General features: G+C 45.6%; 1 protein-coding gene across 1 annotated transcript in view; it reads left to right on the top strand.

Annotated features, from left to right (window-relative positions):
- The window catches only part of LOC139050701 (putative diacyglycerol O-acyltransferase Mb3761c), a 521,464-nt gene that overhangs the window by 464,632 nt on the left and 29,634 nt on the right, over nucleotides 1–27,198 (top strand). The window contains exons 9-11 of the mRNA XM_070527326.1: nucleotides 4,849–5,084; nucleotides 6,645–6,885; nucleotides 12,416–12,532. Of these exons, the coding sequence (XP_070383427.1) occupies nucleotides 4,849–5,084; nucleotides 6,645–6,885; nucleotides 12,416–12,532 (594 nt within the window). The remainder of the gene's footprint in view (nucleotides 1–4,848; nucleotides 5,085–6,644; nucleotides 6,886–12,415; nucleotides 12,533–27,198) is intronic.

Raw genomic sequence — 27,198 nt, 5'->3', positions numbered from 1 at the left:
TGTTACATAGCGGACAGTTTGTCGTCCATGGTACAAATATTCCTTTGTCGGCTATCCATGTTTTGACCGGAAGGGTAGATGTATGCAATTTAAAGAAGAACGACTTTACTCTTGCTCTCACTGGCATCCTTTTAACTCTTTTTAAAACATCTTGTCCTGGACCTTCATAGTATTTCATTCGGTACAATGGCACTGGCATCATAACTTCAACTAAATCCTTGTAAAGTTTCTTTCTTGTTACTGTGCTCAGGTACTCAAGGGAAAACCGAGCTTTTAGTAGTCGACTACCTCTCGCAAGTAGCCTTTAAGCCGATAGTGTACAGGCTGTGCACTAGACACAATAAATTCAGGCAAAACGCTTTTCAAACGGATCTGGATCATCGTACGCAAGAATGAATCACTTTGATCTCGTAAGAAGACAAAACGAGAAACAATCTGTCGTGAGAACAAATGCGACAATCCAAGACCACCACCTCGAACAGGACGAAACAAGTTGGTACGGCTGACCCTTTCCCAAGTGGAGCCCCAGATAAAAAATGGCTGTGGCTTAGGTAAGGTTAAGCCCAGGATGCGAAGCATACTAGCCTTTATTTTAGTTGTTGAACCACTGTTTAGCCTGGGGAACTGCTGTTGCTTGGCTATATTTGGTTCGGCTAGACGAAGAAACAACTCATGCGTTACTCTGCTTCGCCTTGGACGCCCCGCATAGGACGCGGTGAGCGTCGAGCAACGCAGCGTTCGGCGCGGCAACGAAATGTGCGCCTGAGCAAGCGACGCCCGCCTGAGCCTTAGAAACAGCTCGTTTCTAAGGCAACACCGCATTCTCTAGAGGCGCTTTTGTACCGCTTTGAAGCATCGTACTTGTGGCTCAGTGGTAGCGTCTCCGTCTCACACTCCGGAGACGCTGGTTCGATTCCCACTCAGCCCATCTTGCAAGAGTTGAGCCAAAGCCACTTCTCCTCTGTCGTGACGTCACGGTGTCACGTGGTATTGAAGGCGACACCGCCGCGCCTGAGGAGCTGGGTTGAGCTCTCGTAATATGCTTCGCATAAAACTCAGCCATGAGTTCGATGCTTAAAGCGGTACAAAAGCGCCTCTAGTGAATGCCGTGTTGCCTTAGAAACGAGCTGTTTTTAAGGCTCAGGCATGCGTCGCTTGCTCAGGCGCACATTCCGTTGCCGCGCCGAACGCGGCGTTGTTCGACGCTCACCGCGTCCGATGCGGGGCGCGTAGTCGCTGCGCCGTAGCCCATTGTTTTACACCCCTTGGCGGGTCGACGGGAACGCTGTCGTGTTTTGCAGCTGTTATGACGTCATATGGTAGCTACGCGGCCGCGCGCGGCGCAGCAAGGAAGAGCGTGGTTGTTCAGCTAGTATGCTTCGCATAAAATTGAAAGCCGGCAACACTTCTGGGGGCTACTGCGAAAGTATCAAAGGGAACACATTGGGTGACTACTTGGGAAAGCTACATTAGGGAACAAAAGTGAATCCTAATAATTTCCTAATTCTTCCTGCAAGACATTCTGCCGGCGGCCGCGCCGCACTCAGCGTGGCTACATTACTGGCTCGACCAGCTTCGAGCCGCACCCCCATGTGTCGCCCGCGGGCAGCCTGTGTTTAGTCACGTCTTTCTGCGGCGCAAGTCTATCAAGCCACCATTGACTCCATCCTACGTTGATCCCTTTCGTGTGGTTTCGGGTTCAGAGAAAACCTTGAAGATTGACGTTCACGGCAAAGAAGAAACAGTGTAGTGGGACCGCATGAACCCAGCCTATCTTAAACATTAACTACAACATTAAGGAAGCCCGCGAATACGCGCAAAGTGCCTCGAGTGGCTAGTCGCGCGGCAATTGTGCGTGCATTGGCGGGCTACTTTCACGCTCGGGAAAACACTTTTACGTAGCACGTATTGAACAGCCGAAAGCCCTGTCGAGAGTTTTTCATCTCGCTCTACAATTTTCTCATTGGCACTTTTCATCTAATTATAATATTTGAGGAGTGGTATACATAATAAAGACTAACTATCTAATTACGCGTAATGAAACAAATAACGTCACCATCTCCAAGCGACAGCAAATATCATAACCTGTGTTCTGTCCAGCTACAGGGCATTTGCGTATCGTTAGGCTCTCGCGTAAGTTAGCTGGGATACCGTGTATATATGTATACATACGTGCGCGTATATGTAATAAGTGTGTCTGTGTGAGCGTGTGCGTGTGTGTGTGGCTGTCGCCGTGCGAACGAGCACCGCCGAAATTTATAAGTGTCGAGGCTACTTATTACGACGCTTCGAATGTTTCCATTCTGAATTGTAGAGAGGTCAAAAAAAGAAGAAAAGATATAAAAAATCCCGAGTACGTCACCTTTACGTTCGAAGTACCGTAATACAAATTACTTTTGTTAAAACAGCGCCAGGTCAGTCGACCATGTTGTGCTCTAATATTGCTCAAATGAGTTTGTAAATTTTTAAGCAACGTTAAAAGAAGATGGGCCTTTTAAATACACTTCTCATAGCCTTTACATTATACTAGCTGAATGCTTCATGCACTTACTTGACTTATTTGAACTCATTTAACTTATGATTTTGGCTTCCATTTATTACATACAGCCCTTACCCTTGCAATCAGCATTTTACCCTTCAACAGTGGAGAATATGTGCTCTATACACAGTGCTGGTATAGTCAAAAGCAGATTTACACAAATAACATGGGCGCCTAACTTGTCAACCACATTACTGCTATTCCTTAACATAAAGGTCCCAATAACTTTAATTTACGAAATTAGGCGCCGAAGAAACTTGCCTTCACTTCGCCAACATACAATAAAGACTAATTGAATAGATTAGTTCACGGTGCTAAATTCCATAATTCACTATATCTGTGCCTAATTAGGGGGAAATACTATTAAGACTTTAGTGTTTCTAAAACATTCTGGTATGGCATTCGACGTGCATAAAGAATACAAAAGTATTTGGGATCTCCACTAAGGTGCTCGTAGTTGTGCAGGGTAATTTAGGAGTATGGAGTCTGGTATAGGCGACGGTATACAATTCTGCCGCTGGGTGGGGTTGGAGCGTGCAACACCGGTGCGATTGCATATCTGTTGCAGAAATCATCGTGTAGCTGCGAGAATACATAGGATGATCATGATGGTGATCATCATGATTATGATAATATTTTTTCGGGAATTCCGTAGAAATGTCACTCTGTAGCGTGGAGAAATAAAGTATGCCGACTGATTTTTATCCCTATGCGGTTCAACTCAGTGAATCATCTTATAGCATCAAGTGCATTTTGCAGTGTGACTGCAGTGCACTGACTACTCATAATACGGATAAATTACGGTTGAAATGGAAACCGTTTTTCCGCTTTATCTATTTGTAATGCTTACCACCATACATTAAACATGATTAAAAAGTTCGCACATTTAAAATATCAACGTTTTCTAACTTATCAAAATATTAAATTCACATTTACCTTTTTCAAGCATAGTTCATTGTTTATGGCTTTCGTATTTATTGTGTATTACAGTATTAATATTTTTGCTTTTCACAGATAATTTTAGCACCACCTTAACACTAGCTCTCTCTAGGGCAATTTTGATGAGTTACGGCCCGTTTTTAGTATCGGGTATATCTCTTTGTCATCTTTTTTTCTCGACTCTTTCTTTGGCCGATGCGGAAGTTAGCGCAATCTAGAAATCTGGCAAAGTTCATGACTCATGTGAAAGTTGATGACTCATCATCATCGTGACGATGATGATGAATTATGCGACTCATTCTTAGAACCGCACTGATGAAACCATGATAATCCTGAGGAGGATGAGTGCGGTGATGATCACTGGAACGACGACAATAATATTGATATGCTGATGATGATAACTAACGATAAAAACTTCGAAGGTGAATTGCCCTCTAGTTGACGTCGATCAATCGTTTTCGCTAAAGTGTCACTGTCGACATAAATTACACACTTGCAACAACCCATTCTCACTCCCAACTCTCCAAGGAAGACACTGTCTTTCCGTGGCTTCAACTAGAGGTTGAATCGGCTTCCAACTTTATTTTTAATCATTGTTTGTCACCTTTCAGTTGATGTCTTCTTGTAGACTGTTTGCATATGGTAGACTACTGTAAGTTGTCACGTTAATACTCGGTGACAAGCTAAAACACGACCACACCATAATCTGGTGCCCAGGCCACGAGAGTACCTCGGGTAATGAGCAGGCGCGCACTTTAGTTTGTGATTTAACAAACGGACCAAAGAACGATGGGAATCAGCAATACGAACCAGACACTGCTCGCGAGATACTGAAACATCAACGCAAGACAAGACAGCAGGTATGTTCCACAGCATACCTTACTGAAAGTGGAAGACGCACGTAGCCTTACGCAACTGCAGGTGAATACCTACCCACATGTGGCTAGGTTGCATCTCATAAACCCTAATGCGCATTAAAACCAATTTCCGTGGTGCGAGTCGAGAGGGATGCTTCAGCACGTAATATGAGAATGCCAGAACAAGCCATTGGAGGCACCGGTTATGTCTGATAGCCACGATGTTGGGGTATCCTTGGGATGCCGTCCTCGCCCGCGCTGACATGGAGACCCAAATGGGTCTCCTGTATCAAGCTGGGCGAACAGCGGTGGCCACTGGAGTCCTGGAATGGGGAACCCAAACCTTGACATTTCCTTTCCTTATATTTGTTGAATTCGATAAACGTTTATCTATTCATGCTATGCAGCCTAGTGCTCTTGGACCTCTCTCTCTCTTTATCTGTGTTCCTTTTTTTACTACGAACTAAACTCGGAGCTTGATTCTGATTTATTCCGATGTTTCTACATTTCCAGGTGTGTTTGGCCGTGGACCTGAGGTACGAGCCAGCGACCGGCGAGCCCGTGCCCGAGCTGGGCACCCAGCTCAGCAGCGCGCTCGTGCGCCTCCCCACCAACACCGAGGGTGCCATACCGCGCCTTTGGGAAGTGCGACAGGCCATGGACGAGCTGAAGAACTCGCCGGACCCCGTGGTGTTGTACGGGGCAGCAAACATCCTGTTCACGCTGCTGCCCTGCCGGCTGGCACACTGGTCGGTACACTCGGTTCATCGTTCGTCGCATAGCCGAACATACTATACTAGCAGATCTTGAGACCAGCCCTATAGAGCAAGAAACTAGACAGGAAGGGCGTGACGAACGCGTTTTGATCATTGCTTTCTCGTCTCCTGTTTGTCTGCATAGAGCCAAGGATACATTCTGAATCCACTCGCGAACAACCAGGCATTCTATGCTACAGATATAAGGTTTGATGTTGATGCTGATACAAAGCGCGAAATGCCTGTTTTTTCTATTACAGTTTCAACACTGTATTGGCGTTTGTTGAGTAATCAGGCACTACTTGTTAGTGGAGAACCTAAAAGCTAAACTTATGTTTTTTTTCTAAATCTCTTGCTAAAGCCGCTTTCTATGACGTCGGTGTGGCATCAGGTACATGTAAAATATTTAGCTGGCTCCTGCTTATTTGTGTGTGTGCTGAGGAAGCTGTTACACAGGAAAAGTCTAGACTTATCAGAAAGCATGCTTGGCCTAACATCGTGTAAAACAGAAAAACGTGTAAAACATTAAAACGTTTTTTTTAGATAACCCCTGGACTGATTTTAATGAAATGTGCTGCATTTGAAGGTGAAAGTTAAATTCTAGTGACTGTTGGAAGCGAATTTCCATTTAATGCCTGAATTTTGTTAAAAAGATTTTCAAAAATCCGAAAGCTTGAAAACCATAGAGGCACCAAGTTTAGAAATTAATAGCTCGGCATCAAGAACAGATATCACGGTTCTGTAAATGTCATCCATTAGATCACGCAAAACGGACAAATTCTTTTTGTCAATATATATCTTACGTGAATTTGTTACGTTGTATACAGGCGTTCTGCAAAAGCTGTATTTACGTTAAACTAACTTTTCTCTGGATTCATGTCTAATATATAAATTCTATCCTTTTTAAATATCCTATCAGATAAAATTCGCACGATTGTGATATTGTTTTTCCTTGCTGAGTTACGGTGTTGTAAACCTAATAGTTTCGTTTTGTGAAAATTTTCAATTTTTGCCAATTGTGAATAAAAAACCTGACGACCTAAATAAAATATTCGGAGCCAGCAGTCACTTTATTTTATGTTCTTCTTTTAAATGCAACAAACCTCGTCAAATTTGGTGCACTGGTTGCCGAGAGAGACGAATTCTCATTTTACATGTATTTAGATAGGAGCACCCGCGCTGAAGCCTCCTCTTAAGTTTCTCATTACTTACAATGTTTCGATTTGCTGCGTCTGCTTACTTGCTGGGCGAGTTGGTTGGGGTCTAAAGAATACATTGTTGCGCCAAAAAAAGAAAATATTAAGACTTGAGTTGAATAAGACTTGACTCAAATCTTTATTTTCCTTTTTGGCGCAACAATGTATCACTAGTCTGCTTACCTGTTGACTTGTATGGCATTCTCAGGCTTGTTCACTTCCGCAAACTACCAGACTTGTACAGGAAGTACGGCCCGCGTTTTATTCAAACCACGGGGCCGTCTCTTCAGTTCACAGTCTCACGCCAAGCTCGTTCCAAGCACGGAGCTCTCGTGTTCCATTGCGAGTCTCCTCGCAGGTTCATGGGCATGTGGCACCGCAAACCGTCGGCGGTGTTCTGCAACATGCCGGGCCCCGAGGAGCACGTCGTGCTGGGCATGAGCCGCGTCAAGACCGCGGTCGCCTGGGCGGGCTGGACGCCCGAGGTCCCGCTGGCCGTCACCATCACGTCGTACGCGGGCGCCTTCAACGTGGCCGTGTCGTCCCAGATGGACATCGTGCCCGACCCCGACGAGATTATCAGGGAGTTCGCCAATCAGGTACACAGCGACGCGAAAGTAAACGGAACTCTCCCGCTGATTGTTTCGCCAGGAAAAAAAAAACTAAACGAAACGCACTTGTAGGAGGCAATTGGTGCCCATGGGCGAATGTTTCCTTCCGGCCCACTCCCCAGAAAGCAGTTCGAGCGCTTTTTCACTACTTGCGGGCAACAGACTTGAATGCCCGACTATAGACATCCTACACCTAAGTTCTCTCTCTCTCTTTCTCTCTCTCTCTCATTCTCTCGACATTACCCTGCCCACGTGTAGGGTAGCAAACTGGACTCAGTATGGTTAACCTCCCTGCCTTTCCTTCTTTTCTTCTTCTCTCTCTCTCTCTCCGGCCCACTCGTTGCATTTTGCGGTGAATTTGTCAAAGGGATTGCGTCAACGGTTGTCGTGCGGCAGCGATGAACACTGGCGCCGATGTCAGTATCGTAAGTCACTCAAAGAACTGCCAACAACGTAGCCTGCGCCCTAGCGCGAATTTACGGTGCAACGTAATTACCAAGAGTTATAAAATGCGCAGAATGCAAGTTAGGGTGATTTTCGTGCAGTGGCAGACCAGACCCTTATAGAACTTTGTAATGGTGGGAGCGCGCTCCCTTTTACACTGTCGATGTATCTGGTATATGAGTAGCTCGGACATTGGCATACGTCTGGGAAGTTTTATTTTTCTTAAAACATTGCTTGTAAATGCTTGTTTTTTGCTTCCTTTTTATTGCGTTGCAATAAAACTGATGACCACAAACGAAGAACGATAGTATCGCTGTCTGGAATCACCAACATGCCGACCAAACGTGGCTGCAGCTTTATGTATAGGTTTTTCTTAGGGGCTATCCATGCGATTGCTCCTGATTAAGATCAGCGTTGTTCAGCCTATCACGAGGTCCACGATACTGTCGTGATAAAGTTAAAATAAGTGCCTAATTTTGTGGAATTTCAAAGCACCTTCCGAGTAACGAGACTACTATTGGCTGGGGCAAAGTGCTTGCGAGGTATTCACGTAGAACCTATTGTAGTTAAAAGTTAAACAGCGCGAGACACACAGGTGAGAATGTGAATATCGTCAAATGATGAAAAAAAAACATTGGGAAAATATTTCAACTCCCAAAGACGTTGTTTCTGTAGAAGTGCGCGAAAGTTAGTTCAGCGGTAAAATGTGTACTCTCATTCTCAAAAAGCAATATCTAAACAAATTAACAGAACACAATAACAAAACGAAAGACTCAAGCGCTGTCAATTGTCTAGTTTTAAGTTATACTGTTTTTTTTTATTCCGTTCGCATTGCTTTACAGAAGCATTCGATGGAACGCGTAGGTGTCGTATATGGTTGCGCGATCGTGTTTTATGCCTGATTTGGTTGTGTTCCTTGCCATCGTTCCTCTTCGGAGGAGCCGTATCGTTATGGCTCTATGGACTACTACTGAAGTTATATATCCAGGCATATCATTTGTTTTTGTTTCTTTCGCTCGCCATCTAAAATTATATGCAATGTTGCAGCTCCTTTCAGTACGCACCATTCGGACATAACTAGAACGCCTCCGCTACTTTCTCAACATGGGCAATGGTATGCGAAAGACGTAGTGTGGTTTGACACTTCTTTGTCTGGCGACGCGTCGCACGACGTAGGGCGCGTAGCGACCGAACGATATACACAAGGTTACGTCGCGCATACGGAATTCCATCGGATCCTCTGCTTCTTTCTCAGATACGGAGTGCCAGCCAGTGGCCGCTCGCGCCCTTTTTAGTGTTATCAACATATTTAAGCACGTCTTCAGAGTGTACAGCATAGAACGCGCGCGTTACTTTGGTTTCTTTGAGTGCGCTCGTGTTACGCTTCTGCAGTTAGAGCAAAGCTTCTAATGTAAGCTTCTCTTTGATGAGTTTTTGTTTGTGAACGGGTTGTTCCAATCGCAGAACCACGGTAGTTCTGCTCTAGTGACGTATTAATGCAGCACATCTCGGGAAGGATCGTAAGAGGATGAATTCGAAACTGTCACTGCTCAGTGATGGTGCTCGAAAATTTAAAGGGGGATCTTTTTTCGTCATTGTACAGCGGCACATTCCCCAGTGGCACATTCCCAGGGGCCGTGCCTTGTCACCCAAGTTGGCGATATAGATATAACATAAATTAAATTACAACAGCGTACAGCAGGTCTCTATTTTCCTTGACAGCGACAAAATTTTGCTTTCTGGTGGATAGCCTGGGCCATGAACTGCGGTATGCAAATGCGTTTGCTATAAAATAGACATAATGTCCGCAGGGTGCGTCGGCCCTGTCGTTGCTCGAACAATTTCCGTCTTCCGTTTTTCCCTGGTGAAAAACAGCGCACTCACACTCAGTTTCATATAACGGAGGCCTTTCAAGTCGTGCTCGTAACTCGCGCACGGGATGGCTTGCTTGACACATTAAATTACGGAAGCATCGAATAGGGATTGCGTGCATAGCGCGCTACACGTTGGTGGCAGGAAAACGAGTAAAATACAACCAGCCGGCGCTGAATACGCGCTATTGGTTCGACCGCCGCATCGGCTTGCGTAGCGCAATTTTTGAAAATGCAAACGTGTCAAAATGATATCTCACATGCGCTGCGAAAAAAGAAAGCGCTAATTCAAACGAGAAAGTGTTGTGCATCTTTTAAGGGCGTGCACCTGTGTGGGAAAACTTTTGTGTGAGATATTCTCCTTGGTTTGAGAGATTACTGAGCATGTTGCAACAGCAATGGACCTCAACTACAGAATGTGCGTTTCATTTTTTTTTATTTAGAAGTAATGAATTATAGGCGAGTCGGTATTCCATCAGTCTCATCAACATCATCAGCCTATTTCTTATGTCCACTGCAGGACGAAGGGGTCCCCCTGCCTCTGAAATCACTCCTGTCTTGCGCTAGCTAATTTCGACTTCCGCCTGCAGGGCTCCTCACTTCATCACCCCACTTTTCTTCCTGCCGCGTCCTTGACTGTGCTTCCTTTCTCTTGGCACCCATTCCATCACCTTACTGATCTACGGATTATCTACCCTACGCATTCATAACCTGCCCAGCTAAATTTTGTTATCGCGGAAAACTAGAATATCGCCTATCCCCGTTTGCTATCTAATCCACACCGCTTTCTTCCTGTATCGTAACGTTACACCTAACGATTTTCGTTCAATAGCTCTTTGCGTGAGCCTTAACTTGTTCTCGAGATTCTTTGTTGACCTCCAATTTTCTGGTAGTCACTACTGACGAAGAATAGCCCGACAAGTGAGGTGCGACAAAGAAACGAAAATTAGTTCTAGAGGCACAAATAGAAGATAATGCGGGGGTTGCTGGAGCGTTCTTTATTCACACGTTCTGTGACATATGCGTTGCGAGCCCGCAGTGATGCTGCAAATTAAAGGGATTGATTATTCAGCCGCTAATCTTTAAGCGTTTAACGTGATAGCGTTAAGGTGTCCGTGTCGCACAAGATCTGGTGTCGGCGTCGGACGTTGTTTCGACGAAAATTCGAACCACCGATACCCAGGTCTTCATGTGACGCAATAAATTTATTGAAATAATTGAATTTCTCAAGCTAAAATACCGAGAAAAATTGTTAACTATGCACTACACAAAACTTGCAGGTATGATAGTTCTCGGATTGTAATTTGGCTATACGAGAAAACATAATTCTATTACGCGAAAACTCACATAAACCCTTTTCCCAGCGTTACTACCATTCACAAACCAGCCGCGGCGTCCGCCATTTGTGTGCGCCGTCGCGCGGGCGTCTCTGGGGCAATCGAGCGGCACGCCCGCTTCCTTGCGATACCTACAGCTGGCGCTCGCCTTCGTCGCATCGCATACAACACAAGAGGCCGCGTTTCTACCAGAAAGCCCGCCTTCAGGCATAGCGTTTGCGGCCAGTGTTGCCCTGCAAACATTACGATTACATACGCTCCAGTTGCTGGGAAGTGTGAGAAGCAGTGAGGTATCTTTTAAAGCGAACGCTTTACTGCCCGCGAACTTGCGATTTTGTCGTGTAGATGCTTCGAGGAGGCACGTGACGTCACAGCGTGCGCTTCGCCGCGGATATTTCTCTCTCTCTCTCTCGCTCCCTAGTCACTACTGCGCATGCGCCACTAGTAGCACCGAGCCACAGGTGTCCCGCCGCCGCCGTTTGGTATGACGTCACACCGAGTTCCTGGTCGTTGCGCTCGCCTCCGCTTGCTTCGCCAGCTGCGTCACATGCCTGATAACATGTAGGAGGATTGAAAAGGAGAGCTCGCGTGCGCCGCAACCACAGTTGAGGCGGCAGTATGGACGGCGACAATTCTGATAAGCAGGAGGAGGCCTGGAATCGACATCGGAACGAGATGAAGAGGAAACGAATCTCCCAGGAAACAGATGAACAGCGCGCTGAATGACTGGCTAAACGCCGCAACATAGCTAGACAACCAGACTAACCTGAACTTGCAATCAAGCTTAACCAAGGGCAACCATGCTATGCCTTAGCGCTCGCTACGTATATCCTGGCATCGCCGAGCCAAGCCATTGCCAATTTTTTAATGCTATCGCGTTCCACTCATAGAGGCGAAGCTTAAGCGTCCTCCAATTTTTTTTTACGCATGTTTATTTCATGTTATACATTTGTGTTTCTGGTAATAAACTACAGTTCCTAATCTGGGGCGTGTCTTGTTTCTTTCTCATGCCTAGTTTATTGCGACATTCTTGGTCAGTATACAATGATGGTAATTCACAAAAGCGCAACTTCCATCGACGCAGCGTGCAATGCAACGGTCAATAAGGAAACGGCGCAGATCTGCTTACCTTTCGTGTTTTCTTTCGTCTTGTGAGTAGCACTTTAGTACATATGCGCATGACGTGGTGCGAACTGCGGCCAAACCGTAATTACCTGCATTTGTGACGTCGCTCGTTTATCATTGCTTTCCTTGTGTATAAAGCCTGCTGTTGGAGGTTGAAGTAGCACGTATCATTGTGCGTTTCATCAGCTCCACGGGGTAAAATGCAGTAAAAGAACAACACTTTTACTGTTGTTCTCAGTCGTGCGAATGAAATCGCAATTATTAATAATTAGCGTGTGACTGAACTAAATGAGCGAAGTGGCTATCTCTGTGGCTCGATAACTTAAGCACGGCTGATATTTTTCATTTTCATTGACATGAAAAACAATCAGATGTTGGCACGAAGAGCTAGTCGTGTTCACGTGAGACACGTAGCAATACATAACGTATCACACATCGCAAAAGTATAAGCAGCACAATATATGCGGAAATTAGGATGAGTCCTCAAATACGCACTGTCACTATCAAAGTACAATTTCAGACGTCAGGCTACTGTAGGTACCTTGAGTTAGGGAGAGTTAGGGAGGTAGCAGCAGTAGCAGTAGAGGCGAACAAAGCTTCACTAAAAAAACAAGCACAAAACGCTGTTCCATAGCTAAAGTACACGCAACGTCATGTATACATCTGTTGCATACACATACAACCTGATTTTCACCACCAAGTTGCACGTATCCATTCGCGCTCCCGGCCATCTTCTCACAGCTGGACCACCTGTCGGACTTGCTGTCGAGGCGGCGAATCCCCGGGGAGCACAGGCGTCGCTCCAGCTACACGGCTGAGCGCCGCAACCAGGAGATCGTCAGGCCTCCCTTGCACGAGGTGAGCCGAGGGTCTACATGCACCAAACTGCACCTACACTTCGTGCGGGTCCTTCTTCTGCTCGTCGATAAAGACACCTCAGGATCGCACGCTTCGCACATTCATGCGCCCTCAGTGTTGCAACACGGGGCTGCTGCCTCTAACGAGCAGATTATAGCACGTCTATCTGCAGACGCACATAGTGTCAGCCGCCGTTCATGTGGGACAGGGGTAGCGGTCGACGAGAGACCTCCAAAAGGGCGCGACACATTCGCAGCAAATTCGGATGGAGCCGTGCTTTCGGTATTTATTCTGAGCGCCTGGTGCATGACAACCTCCACGTAAAGAGTAATATTACCACACATTGTCGGTATGCCGTGTGCTGTGTCTTCACTCCTGTCGGCCTACGAACAAATTCATGTGCACTTTCACAGCTTGAATGTAGCCTACAATAAACTAGCGATCACGGAGCAGGTGGACTCCAAATGGCGATAAAGAGAAATATTACCACACATTGTGGATATGCCGCGTGCTGTATCATTCCTAGTGTTGCCTACGAACAAATTCATGTGCAGTTTTCATGGCTTAAATGTTGCCTACAATAAAGTAGCGGTCACGGAGCAGGTGGACTCGAAACGAGGATATTAGCCGTTAATGATTCCAACCATTACATAAAGCCTACCCGCCATAACACGATAGAAGCAATCGCCTGCCCAAAAATTAGTCAGTGATCCTCGGGTCTTTCTATGCGAACGTTTCTTTTAACTACTCCATATCTTTGCCCAACTAGTTGCAATGGTTTATAGACACAAGGAGGATCAGAGATAACATACGCCAGATGGTCCTTGCCTTGCGGGATATGGTAACCTGCGGGATGTAGTGCATGTTGCACTAGTTGCGGATGTAACTTGCGGGATGTAGTGCAAGTTGCAGACGGCCGCCATACGCATTTGACTGGGAACAACCTTTTCTTTAAGTTTGAATCAGAAGCAAAGCTGCTTCATGTGGTCGGTTTTTCCGCTGCTGCGTAAGATTAACTGAATGTGGCTACTGCCTCCACACTGCTGTTTTTATCTCGGGACAGTTAATGAGTTTGCGGACACTGTGTGAGCTGCGAAAATGAATGTTTAGCCCATGTTAAGCTAGCATCTATGCTACGCGCCTGCCGGCATATTTTCATGGCATAAGTGCTGAAATATCATGTCCAGTTTGCTTTTATAGAATATCGCAACCGAAAAGATACTCAGCATAACTGGAAAACGCGCAAATAAGGATTCTTTCTTTGGCATCCTGCTCTTTTTCTGACTGCCTATACGAAGTTGTAGTTTTAAAACAAAAGCGAAAAGGGGAAACGTTATTCAAGGGCGTAAAGGCAACTTAGTTGGACTAGATCATACTTCAACTTACGCATGGCAATAAGGGGAAAACCTAATTTAGGTCGGAGACGAGTCTGATGAAAAGGGTGTTGCAGAAGTGCTGAAAAAAGTACGTGAAGGCACGCGACTTGCAAGGGAAGTTCTTTTTAGTAGGTTTACTTGGTCCGCTAACAAGTCCTTGCGACCTTCCAAACATTAATGTTTAGTGATGGCCTAAACAATCCTAGGTATATACAGCATTATGCGAGCAATCGATGAGCTAGCCACATACCCGTCAAAATAATCCAGGAGCTTTACGAAAAAGGCAGGTTCCTGCTTAATCACGGCTTCATGAATATCGCCAACAGCGGTGCATTTCCTGTGCACGTCTCCGAAGTTGCGACTGTCTGGTAACGGTAACACGTACGCGTCAAGCTTCTGAGAGAAAGACACTTTTGGTAGCTCTCGTTGCTATTCGGAGCGATGTGATCCGGGAAAAATATTCGGGACAATGTTGTTTCATCCTTGCAACACGTGAATCCGTAAGCCTGCTGCACACTTGGTAATGCATTAAGTTATACGACATGAGGGGTCGGACTCCTTCCAAGACATAATGAGCCGCAATGTGAAGTACACGTGTGGCGCTTTAGGTAGACCTCCTCAATGACACATGCGAGCGGCTAATGCACTAACTAAATATGTATCATACTTGTCGCCAGTAAGCGTTACAAATGTTCAACACAAGCCGAACACAGTTGCCTTGCATCCTCTCAGCAGGGGAAAGCAGCACTCTCGGTTGAACGCTTTGCTCCCACCGCTTCGCGCGTCGCATCTCGTTTCTCGCCTGCAACAGCATTCTCGGCCGTAGGCTACTTCCGAGGCCTACCGCGCAATCCGCCAGGGCCTGGGCGAGCATCCGCCATCGTTCTCTGTGTGTCTCTCCGCAGTCGACTGTCGCCACAACCGCCGCCTCCGCCGCGTGACGTCATTGACGCAACACCTATTTCATCTCTGCGCGCGCCGTCCGCTACCCTCTCCACCTGCCGCTCGCTCGAAGAAAGTCACGCTTTTTTTTTTTTTCAAGGCGATCGTACGATGAGCCACTCAAGGCTTCTCTTCGCCTTAAAAATGTGACAGTGTCAAATAAATTACGTACATAGCATCTAAATATTTGGCGAAGTCTTGGTTCGTATTTTTCTCACTAAGAATATGTTCTTTTTGTTTCTGAGTTTACCTTAGAGTGCAAATTTGGCGCTGCATTCTCATATTCTACAACTAATGCTTGTAAGATTCTTGTACGCTTCGCCGCCATTCACTATCGATTCTGATGACAGCGTTATTTCAGGCATAGGACGCTCTTAAGAGGATGACAATACAAAAACAATCGAAAAAAACTTATAAGTTCAAAGATTAACAGCCCTTCATTTTATCACATGATAGTATATTACTCATTCATCTCTGTGAATGCCACAGAAAACGCCGTTGCTGAACGTAAACAACACTTTCAAGAAGACTTCCCATTCAACTTACCTCATTTTACAAGGTAACACACTGTTTCCAAGGCCACGTTCGTGTTTCCTCACGCTCGCTATCTGTCTGCACAAGAATCTGCTTGTGTTCATGACTTTGCGCGTCATCTAGAGCACGTTCTCAGTTGCACCACTCACTTATGCTCGTCGTAGCGGCACTTGTGGAACACGAAATATGTATTCCTGCACATTACACTCTGCAGAATCTTGCATGTGCTTCCTTGATTCGGTGTCACAGGCACCTTCAGCGTTAAAGTGCAAGCACTCCGTCCATTGCGTTTGCTACCTGGTAGTATATGCGTGGCGATTAGCAGCACTGGCATTGCGATAGCTAGAATAGCGCTTACACGACCAAGTCGCGATAGATACGTCCGTTTGCATTGTTCGCTCAAGTGCGAGCGTGCCCGTGAAAGAGTCTGGTACCTAATACGCGTTTGATACCGTTTTGATACCGCCTAATTCGTCTGTTTCGTCAGTGGGACATGCAGAGATTGCATTGTTGTCCACAGAAACGATTTATGTCATTCTCATTGCTCATCAAGAAATATCACTCCCACTAACTGTCAAGCTGAACATCAATACTCAATACAGGTACCTCAAAGCTCAGTAGTTTTCGCCTGTGCTAGAATGCCACTGAAGCGGAGTTAATAAGACTTTAGCAAGGGGCATAATGGGCGCCTCAGGCAGCCAGGTATGGGTCCGCAAAATAACGCCATAAAGAACTTCCACCACAAATGTAGCAGAAAAGCTCATCTTCGGCCCCTTAATGGTGCGGCTGCGACTCTTTCCCTAATCCCCATCATTCTGGCAGGACCTTGCGATCGAAGGAAATGCCCAATTACGGGCTTATTTCCTTTTACAAGGGAACGTCGTAATTGCCTGCTCTTTCAGTCTCACCCGCTTGGTTCGACCTCTGCTCATTGCTTTGAGGGCAGGCAATAAATCAATACCCAACTCTCGGACTGTAACAGCGATTCCAAACTTTTGCAAACTACCTCTTATCGGTCGTAGAACAAAAGCTGAAGATGAAATCAATGAACTCCGTAGGCATTCGCAGTATCCAACTCACGAGTATTTCGCTGCAGAGAATACGTCGGTCTCTTCGATGTTTGAGTCAATAGATGTGGACTCTTTGAATTACCGCAGTTTCGGCAGTTATACACCGACTAATAAAGTCGTACTAGGAGGCGCACAAAAGACGTATAATCGCATTCAGCGCCTAAATAGCGGCAGAATGAAGGAGAAAACGAACATTTGCGCGAAAGTGTGGTGATGTGTTCATTTCAGCTCGGTCGTTTATTTGGGAAGTGAGTTACATTGGACAGCGCCGTAAATGCAAGGTACGCGAGGTGTTTGAGGGCACAATAACGACTTCAGGATGGGTATCGATGTTTCATACGAGATTCGGAATACTCGCTGCAGATATTAATCTGTTTGTTGTCCTGCTTTTCTTTTGAGTCTATGAAATAAAACCATTTTTAGCCTGAATTACTGACTGAATTCGGCTTCGATCATTTCTATACACTCGGATCGGATAGTCTGTTGATCTCAGGTACTGATTATTACTGTGTGCTCTTATTACTGCTCTTATTACTGTGTGACTTTTTGCTAGTCTGTCTCTCTCTCTCTCTTACTGACGGCCGCCATAGATAGCGGCAGGCAGGTTAAGATATTCGGAATCAGCACGCCTTATTGAGCTGAAGTTCACAACCACATGTTCTTCGCTACCGCAGGCATTGTGGGCGCAAGCAAATCCATAACTTAGTAGTGACACCCGATGAAATCGTGCGCAGGAAGCATGATATCCTTTTTTTTTACTCTTCCACCTGATGCTTATCATTATTAGTCGCCATGCAAGGCGATTGCTTCATCTCCATTGTCAGACTGAACGATCATACCCTGGAATAAACGTGCTAGATAGGTGACAAACGGGTAAGTGCGGATGATGTTAAGTGCCTAGACAGGTAGAACGAGTATCCTATTGTCTATGGCGGTTCAAAGCTATGTCCTCAAATACCACTCGCACCCGATGCTGTCATTTTGTAGTGACGGTAAAGAATCAAGCACTGCGAAGTGTGTCAGTTACGACTTTAACACGCTATGCGTGTATTTGAGCGCAGAAGACAAGCAACATTAAAAGTACAACGATAGTCGAGATTGCGGTCTTCAGTCACTGTAATCAACTAACGGCTCAACTCCGTTCGCAATTTCTACATCTAGCGCTAGTCTAGTACAGTCACACTTGTTCATCCATTCTAGAATGCACAGCTTGGTTGGCCTTGCGCGCCTAATTGGGTTGGACCCGCACTTTCCCTCGAGAATCGGCGACACCATTAAAAAAATGTCGGATACAATGGTCGCATCGTGCGCCGAGCTATGAACTGATAATCCGGCAAAGGATCTTTGTCAGTGAAAAGTTAAGGTTTAACGATTCGAGCTCGGTTAAATATGATGTTTGTTTTTAGTGACAGCAAATAAAATAATAAATGCTGCGGTTTTATGTGCCAAAATCACGATATTGTCACGTAGTAGTGACGATGAAAAAGCAGAGAAACTGTAAGTGAAGAAACTGTGTGAAGTCACTGTGTGGCAGTCGAGAAGCACGTCGAGGTCGATGGTTATTTGTCTTGCGTTGCGGTTAGGTCGTGGCATCGGATTACGGCTACGTCGTGTTGACCTTTGGCTGGAACCTTGCGTCGTCTGGTCTTTTGTCGCTTCTAGGCTTCGTCAGCATGGTGGCATCTCGTTGATATGTCTTCGAGATAGTCGTTTGCGCGTCTTCGTTGGCAGCGGAGGATCTTCGTCATTTGACGAACAGCAACCGTACCTCCATTGGTTGCTGCTCTTAGTTTTCTGAATATTGGCTTGCAGATCGGCCCCGGGCTGAGCCAGTGTATGGTCGGCGTTGCGGGGATAGGTAGCGGCGTGGTGACGGCGAACAGGATGGTCGTCGAGGCTCAACTGAGTGGCAGCGCGGTAGTCAGTCATGTTACGCGGGCGTTCACCGGTGCGTTAACCTTGGTGGTTCACCGGTGCGTTAATGGCGAGCCCTCGCAGTCCATTTCCCGGTATGGGCATCGGCGGTAGATGTCACCGGCTTCTCCGCAGTGGTAGCAGAGTGGGCGTAGGTCAGGAGCGCGCCAGACGTCTGTCTTCCTTGTGTAGTTGTCCTATGGGACGGGTGGGTGAGCTGAGGGCGGCGGAGGCGGGTGATGAAAGTGCAGCGTTACGGGGCCATGGCTTGCGCGCCCAAAGGTAATTCGACGGCGGGTGACGGTGACGTAGGTCATCGCTTCGGGCTGAGGCTGTGGTGATTCCGGCTTTTCTTCGTAAACTCCCAATGACCGCTTGATTTTATCTGGAACTACGTCAGCAATCATCGAATTAACTTGGGACTGCGACGCAGGGAACATCTTCCGCAGTTCTTGGCGCTTGTCTGATTATTTCTCGCCAGTCGCTGGAGCAAAGGGCTTGAACTTCTGTAGAGTCTGGCATTGAGCGGCGATTGAAGTGCATGGTGCGCACTACTAACAACGTCTTCTGACAAAAATTGCGCTACGATCATGGGCGGGTTGGGCACCAGTACAGCGCAGAGTTCTGTGTTATACCACGCACGAGAAGACGTACTTTGTTCTCCTCAGACATTTCTGGGTCGGCGTGGCGGAAAATACGAGTCATCTTTTCAATGAATTGCCGTGATGTTGTCGTTAACGAGCTGCATTTGGGCTTGTAGTAGAATTATGGCCCTTTCTTTTCTGATGGCACTTGTGAAAGTCATCAGAAATTCGCTGCAGAACAGGTGCCATGTTAACGAGGACTCTGAATTGTCGAACCAAGTCCTGCTGGAGACTTCCAATGAGAAATAGACGTGGCGCAAATTGTCTTCAGAGTTACACTTGAGAGTTGTAGGACGACACCCTCTCGAATCCCGCGAGCCAGGTCTCCGGGTATGGCGATGAACCTCCGCGGAAGGCTCCCTGGGTTGCCGAAGTACTATCGTTGATGGCGACGCTGTTGTTGTGGTCGTTGCTGCTGACTTGTTGTAGATCATGCTGTGCTCGGGAAGAAGACCGAGCTCCAGGGGTAAGTTTTGTAGTATACGGCTTGCTCGGTGGCCCGGAGCGGCGTTGGTGCTGTCTTCCGGGTTCGGGTTTGGATTATGGCTTTCCGGGAGTGTTCCGTGCATGCACGTGCCTAGTACTTCCACCAGATGTCACCAGACGGTGAAGAAAGCAGCGAAACTGTGAATGACAAAACTAGCACATTATTCGGCGAACCTCTGCCCACAAAAACAGGACAAGCTTAAAGTCAACGATAGCGGCCAACACAGTCGGCGATCGCTGAAAATCTGATATGCCGATCAAGCGCGTCGCCCTTTATGCATCAGTCATCGAAGTTTCCAGAGTAATCGCCGTTACCGGCGTGTCTTCCAGAAATTACTACACAATTCACGTCGCGTATGCAATCAGGGTACTCAAGCTCCGGTAACAACAGACAACTCATAGAACCATCGGCAACATTCCAGTAAGTCCCAATCATGGAGGCGCGTCTGGCGCTGACTGATAGCTTTAAGTTGTTAGTGGGTGAGATGCAGTCCCCGAGATAAGGACAAATAAGTACACGGGTCAGCATCATTATAAGGCACGCCGTTGTGGAATCTTCGGACTAGTTTTGACCATGGACGTCTCTCAAAAGCACATGAGCGTTCTTGAATTTCGCGTTTTCCGAAGTGCAGTCGGCATGGCCGGGATGGAACCCGCTGCCTCAGTAGCGCGATACCGTAGCCACAGGGCTAAGACTGTCAGTTGCCAGTGCAGTATTGCAATACTAATAGATACTAAGGTTTTTCTGCTGTTGTTCGACGCTTAATACCACATTCTTATAGCAACCGTCAGGATTAACCCCAAAAATGAAGCCACATTCCTAGCGCCTTAACTTCAGCGAGCACGGGCCATAAGAACCAAGCATCAATTCCATTAGAAAGAAGACGCACTAAACTAGTGCCTTTCAATAGGTCGCAACCATAAATACCTAGAATTCTCCACAGATGCAGCAAAGATGAGCTTAAGAGGAAACTTTAGCTAGGACCCAACACCAATGCCACCTATTCAAGTACATGTAAAACGCAGAAACGCCTTTCTGAGATGACCACTCGACCGATTTTAATGAAATTTATTGTGTTTGAGAGAGACAGTTAAAATATTGTGCCTGCTGGAAGTTAACTTTTCGTTTATGGCCTGAATATCTAATGGAATTTAAAAAATTGGGCAGTGTGAAAAAAAAAAAACGGAAGCACGAAGTTTGCAAATTCGTAGCTATGCACTAAGACCAGATGTCGCAGTTCTGTATACTGCATCCGTTAAAGTATCCAAAGCAGACAAATTTCATTTATCAATTCACATGTAACATTAATTTGTTACGTCGTTTGCAAGGATTTCGCGAAAGTCCTGCTCACATTTTAGTGATATTTTTAAGAGCCATATACCACTTTTTTTCCCGCTCTAGACGTACTATTAGATACAATTTGCAGAATTGGGATATCATTTTCCGTTGCTGAGTTACAGGGTTCTAAATCTCATTGTTTCGTTTTCGATAATTCGCGATTTTCAACAATTTTTACAAAACAATTGACAGCATAAAGCGAAATTTCACTATAAGCAGTCACTACATTTTATCTTTTTCTTTTAAATGCAGCAAAATTTATCATTGTTGCTGCAATAGTTGCCCAGAAAGAAGATATCTCCTTTCCCATGTATTTAGATAGAAGCCCCCAGCTACATCTTTCTCTTAACGCTTGTTGGGGTCAAGCTTAACATTGACATTCAATACTACACGGGCGAAAAAATAAAGCCGAGAAGGACAGTGGCCACAGAAGGCTTGTGTTACGCTTGGAAATAATGCAGTGCTTCAAAATGAGCAGGAACGTTAACATTCTGATATTCTAAGAAAAGCAGTGCGATTTAGTAGCTAACACTGTATGTTAGTGCCAGCTGCCCCAGCACGACGCCGTTTGAAATCTCAATTGAGCCGTTCCTTAATTTCTGTCCCCGCTTCCTCATAGTTTTCATTCACAGTCCCAGTCGAAAAATAATAAAGCACCGGCACCGGCAACTGGTGTGCACCATTTTAATGTTCAACCTATTTCTTACCAGTCGTGGTTGCTCAGTGGTTGCTCAGTGGTTGCTCAGTGGTTCTCGGGCTATGGTGTTAGGCTGCTGAGCACAAGGTCGCGGGATCGAATCCCGGCCACGGCGGCCGCGTTTCGATGGGGGCGCAAACACCCGTGTACTTAGATTTAGGTGCACGTTAAAGAACCCCAGGTGGTCGAAATTTTCGGAGTCCTCCACTACGGTGTTCCTCATAATCAGAAAGTGGTTTTCGCACGTAAAACCCCAGAATTTAATTCTTTAAACCTACTTCATTTAATGTCAGCTTTCGCATGTCGTACAGGAGTGCTTTGAAACACGAAAACGTCCATTTATCCAAAAAACGCACAGCCATCAGAGCTTGCGGGGTCACCTATGTAAGTGATTAAAATTCTCGGTTCAATGTGGCATCAAGACATTGTGCGGGAGTAGACGTCACGCCACATACTTGGCTCGTCTAAACTGGACCACAATTAATCGCGTTGTTGTGGCAGTTCTCACGTCAGTTTTTCCTTGTTACGCGCCTGCTCATTGAGTGTGTACGTAAGGCGAGTTGCCTTCTTGACCGTTGTGAGGTGCTCTTCGGAACGCAGAAGTGTTCCTGTGGTGTCACTGTAGCTATACCTGCGATGCTTCTTTTTTCTTCGCTGTTTGTTTTCTTTTTTCATGCACAGTTGAAACAAATTAAAGTGGAACGGGAGCAGTGTAAGCCGGCACCGGTACTCGCCGACACACGCTGACACATTAACGAGAAACTTGCAAGTTACTCTCTGCCACCAAATCGATACTCTAGAGATCGGACGGAGCCAACTAACGCGAATTAATTGGATATGCAAATAAGCTAATGTACGCCTTAAAAAACGATAATTCGAAACGGCGTAGGCGGTGCTGTTCGCGGACTGTGTTCGCTCTTGTTCTCGTTCTCGCTCGTGGCTTCTCCGGCTTTCGCTTCAGGTGTCCTGGCGTGGTGACCTTTTTCGCCCGCTATGTTCTGTCACCTAATTCCCTATTGGCGGGCTTTTGATGTGAGAACCGCGTAATTACGCCACAGAGGTCGGTGCGAATTGCCCTCGGGAGCGGTGAACAAAAGGCTAGCGCCGAAGGGCGGCTCGCGGAACGACATTCCTTTGTCGTCTGCTGTACGAACGCTGGCTTTTGCCCCCTCCTATTCATTATGCATTGCCGTAGTAGTGCTGCTTGCCTAGTAGATGCACGTCTTAGTTAGATTCCTTTCTTTCTTCCATTCCCTCTCTTCCCCCTCTCTTGCCACTCCAACGCACACACCACACACTCTACCTTTTCTGCCTTCTTTCCCTATTTTTTTTATCACCTCTCTGTTATCCGGCTCGGCTGCCTGCGCTCCTTCCTTCCTTTCCTTTTTTTTCTTGCCGTCTGCTACCGCACCATGGCCGCCATCGCCAGTTCTACGATGCAGACGACGTTCTGCTATTCAAAGCCGAGGTGCAGAGAGTGTGACCACTGGAAGGGCCTTAATTCCAACGCACCGCATCGCCGCGACGTCGCGCAAACGAGGGACCAAAGGTATTGTTCACGACTGTTGCCTCTCTGAGTGAAATGGCGAACATAAAAGAAGGAAACAGCGAGCGCTGAAAAAAAGACAAACAAAAAACAAACAAAAACCATCGTTCTGACACAGACGTGTTCATGGTATCAGACGGATGATAATTTTATTCCCACTGCATCATCGTGCCCACCACTTAGCGCGTGTGTTTATACAAGTAGGTCTAAAGGCTGAATAAGCAAACTGCTCTAGTGCGGAATGTGCTCACAAATTACGTGCTATTCATGTATTTATTTATTTATTTATTTATTTGGTACATACTCCAAGCCTTAACGAAGGCTTTGGCAGGAAAGGGTACATTCATAAAAGGGAAAATACATCATTCACACAGGGTTCAACGATAATCGTTTACAAGAGGCCTTGGCTTTGGTTTAAAAATAAGCTTATACATACACACGTACAGCGACATAGACAATGCACATTCATGGTGACAATAGAACATAATGTAAAAACCACATTTCATCATGTAGCAACAAAGATATGGTTAGACAGCTTAGACAAAAAAGAATCGAGGGTTGTACAATCGACAACTTCTTGTGGTAACATATTCCATTCTCTGATAGCTTGTGGGAAGTATGAATATCTGAAGGTGTCATTGTGAAACCTATACTCAGATAATTGTTTATTGTGTTTCGTTCTTGAAATTCTAGCGTTAGAGTGTACTAAAAACTTATTTTTGTCTATTTTTAGGGCATTGCTCTGGAGAATAAAGAGGAATTTTAGTCGGAGATACCTAGCACGATCGCTAATTGTTGGAAGTCCGGCTAAGCGTAGAAGTTCAGTTGGGGAATCATGACGACGGTATTTATTATAAATGAATCTTACTGCTTTTCTTTGTACGTTCTCTAACTTCGCTATGGCACATTTAGTGTGAGGAAACCAGCATATGGCGCCGTATTCTATAACGGAGCGAATGAGTGACTTGTACGCGAGTAGTTTGGTGTTGGGTGAAGCGTATATGAGGGACCGTTCGAGGGAAAAAAGGGCTGAGAGTGATTTTGTTGCCACGTATGACACGTGTTTGTTCCATTTTAGATCGGAAGAGATAATTATACCTAAATGCTTGTATTCTTCTACCCTGTGTAGTTCTCCTTGCTGAATTTCGCATCACGAATTATTTGCCTCAGATTGTTTCTTCGTCCACGAAACTGCTTTCACTAAAAGCCTTCAAGAACAGTGGGACGTGTTACCATTTTTATTCTCGGTTCATTGCAGACCTTAAAGATGGCGCAAGATGACACAATCAGACGCTGCCGAGTAGTAGATACTACGCGCTATTTTGGTGCAGCTAATAATTTGCGTTAGTAAGATGTTGATGAGGGCTAGTTCGTTCATACTTAGAACTGAATATCTTAAAATATCTTACTTAGAACATCTCAAGATGTTGCAGATAAATGACCCTTTCCTGGTAAGAAGCTCGGAAGAAGTTATCTCGGCCATAAATGAACACCAGGGAACCGCACTAACCGCATTTTCAGTAGATGTAGGGGACTTGTATTATTCTGTGCCGCGAGATAGTTTGATGTGCGCTGTGCGCGATAGGATGGAAGATTTCGGGGAAGTTAATTTTCAGAACTCTGTATGTGTCAACAGCGACAATTTTTTAGCGCTTTTAGACTTTTATCTTCATTCAACAACTGTTAATTATGATGGCCAATTCTACATCCAACGTACTGGCATCTGTATAGGATCAGCCATCGCCCCCATTTTATGTGACATTTTTTTATCCTCGGTTGACAATGGCTTCTTCTAAGTTGTTTGACATGCCTGTAACGCGAGTGTTCAGATATGTTGACGACTACTTAATTGTTATGAAGAAAGATTCCTGTATGCATTTTCATGACGCGGTCGAAGAAATTTTGAACCTGTTCATCAACTCATCGGGAGGACTTAAATTCACGTACGAATTGCCAATTAACAACCGTATTCAGTTTCTAGATATTAACCTCTGTTTTTCTTTGGACGAGCACGTATGCTGGGGATATCACCCAGATCTAAGAAAACCTTGTTGCGTTACGACAGCGCACACTCTAAATTGATTAAGAGAGGCATAGCAACAACATGCATTAAGGCAGCACTTAGTAAGTCATGTGAGCATGAGTGCGATCATAGTTTTTTAAATCAGATATCGCGACTACGGAACGCAGGCTTTCCCAGTTCTGTGATCACTTCAGTATGCGAAGCCATTTTGCAGAAAGAGAACAGAAGTTCTGATGCTTCCCAAGATGAAAACAAAAAAAAAAGACCAGCGCACGTGGTGCCATACCTACACAAGCTGTCTCACAATCTGAAGAAAGTTACCAATAGACATAATATTAATTTGGTTTTCAGTGCCCCGTGTAAGTTGTCCTCGATATGCAATCGCATGAACAAGCGCGAAAGGCACCTGTGCACCACTAATCATAAAACTCGTTTCACTGAGTGCAGGCGCAATGTCATCTATCAAATACCGCTAATCTGTGGGAAATCTTATATAGGTCAAACGGGACAGTGCTTCAATGAAAGAGCTCGTCAGCACAGCACTAACCTAAAGAATGGCTATGGGAGTCATTTAACTGGACACTGTAACAAGTGTCAATGCACCCCCATATTTGAAAAGACCAAATTCATAGGGAAAGGAAAGAGTAAGAAGGAAAGGGAAATAGTAGAGGCCTTTCATATAAGAAAGGAAGGCGATAAATGTGTAACTTCTCCCTCTCTTGCCTTGTCGGGAAAAGAAATAACATTTTTGGAAGAAAGGTTAAAATGATGATTTGCAGATGTTTTTGCGAATGATGTGCTCATGCCCATGCTGATGAAAGTATAAATGTCTGGTGATTTTCAAATAAACTTCCAGTTGGCAGTCAGCGCTTGTCTGTGGTATTTGTTTCCTTGTGTCCTCGTCTTTTTCGCGCTGTTTCACCTCAGTTCTAAATAATTTGCGATATTAGCTGCTTCGACACTTTCCGGTTATTAAGCACATTTAAGACTTCTTTTTTAAATCTATGGCTGCTTTTAGGGAAGCTCGCGGAAAGACGTAGGAATCGTTAGCTTATTAGAGTACGGACGAACCTGTTGAGTGCATGTAAAGGATAGGTAGTATTTCGAACAATTATCACATAAAAGCTGCGAGAGTTATTCAGTACTACTCGAAGTGCCACTGAAGCTGCTACAGTGAGGCTTAGTCATTCTACTGATTGCTGCATTAATAAGAGCGGGAGCTGTACGTGACTCTGCCTTTTAAAGCATTTGTCGATTTCCGCTCAAACTTCGCGACGTAACATATTGAGTGAGCTTAAAATATTATCACATTTTCTGCCATTGCTTACTAGTTTCGTCAGCAATAAACTTGAAGTGGATGTCGCCTCTGGCAATGCCAGTCAGAAAGCTTTGATTCCGCTCTGAAGAAACGGTGGTGCACTCTGTCTCAGCTACGGTGAACACCATGCATTCACCATAGCTGAGACAGGTGGCAGCATAGTTTCATTGCAGTGAAAGCGACATGTTTTGATGTGTATCTTCGCGGATGATACCCACTTTGCATTTATTGTGCACAGAACCGGGTAGGGTGGCGGGGGTATTTCCCAAAAGCGGTCTATGAAAAAGAATTCGCGGCAGATTGCTATCTCGGGGCGAAATTTGAGCCTAAGTCATCCAGCGGATTACCTGAAAGTGTCGGATACACCTGACACTCCTATTTATGCTGCAGAAAGTGCATATATTGCGTGTCGCAGTAGTCGACCTACGTACGGCAAGTCATGGCTAAGCCAACACCATTCCTTCGGCTCGTGTTCAAACCGCCTCAGTAAGTTTGCAATGTATGTTGGATAACGCCAGGATCACAAACCTGGACAATCGCGACTCAACGACCACAAACCTGGAAGATAAGGGTGATTTGGTTTGCCGGTGTCATGCGATGTCACGATCCCAACGTTGATAAAGTCCTTATCTTCCTGAGACTACAGAAACGGTAGCGCAATTTACACAGCCACTGATAATAACAGCTAATCCCGCCATGTTCGTTGGTGTTGCCTCTGTAGCTCTCCTTGCCATGCTTAACGACAGTCCGTGTTCTTGCATCCCTGCTATCACCTTC

Source organism: Dermacentor albipictus, chromosome 10 (genome assembly GCF_038994185.2).
Source record: "Dermacentor albipictus isolate Rhodes 1998 colony chromosome 10, USDA_Dalb.pri_finalv2, whole genome shotgun sequence".
NCBI classification, from domain to species: Eukaryota; Metazoa; Arthropoda; class Arachnida; order Ixodida; family Ixodidae; genus Dermacentor; species Dermacentor albipictus.
The sequence above is the reverse complement of the archived record's forward strand: the minus strand, read 5'-3'. Positions and strand labels throughout refer to the sequence as shown.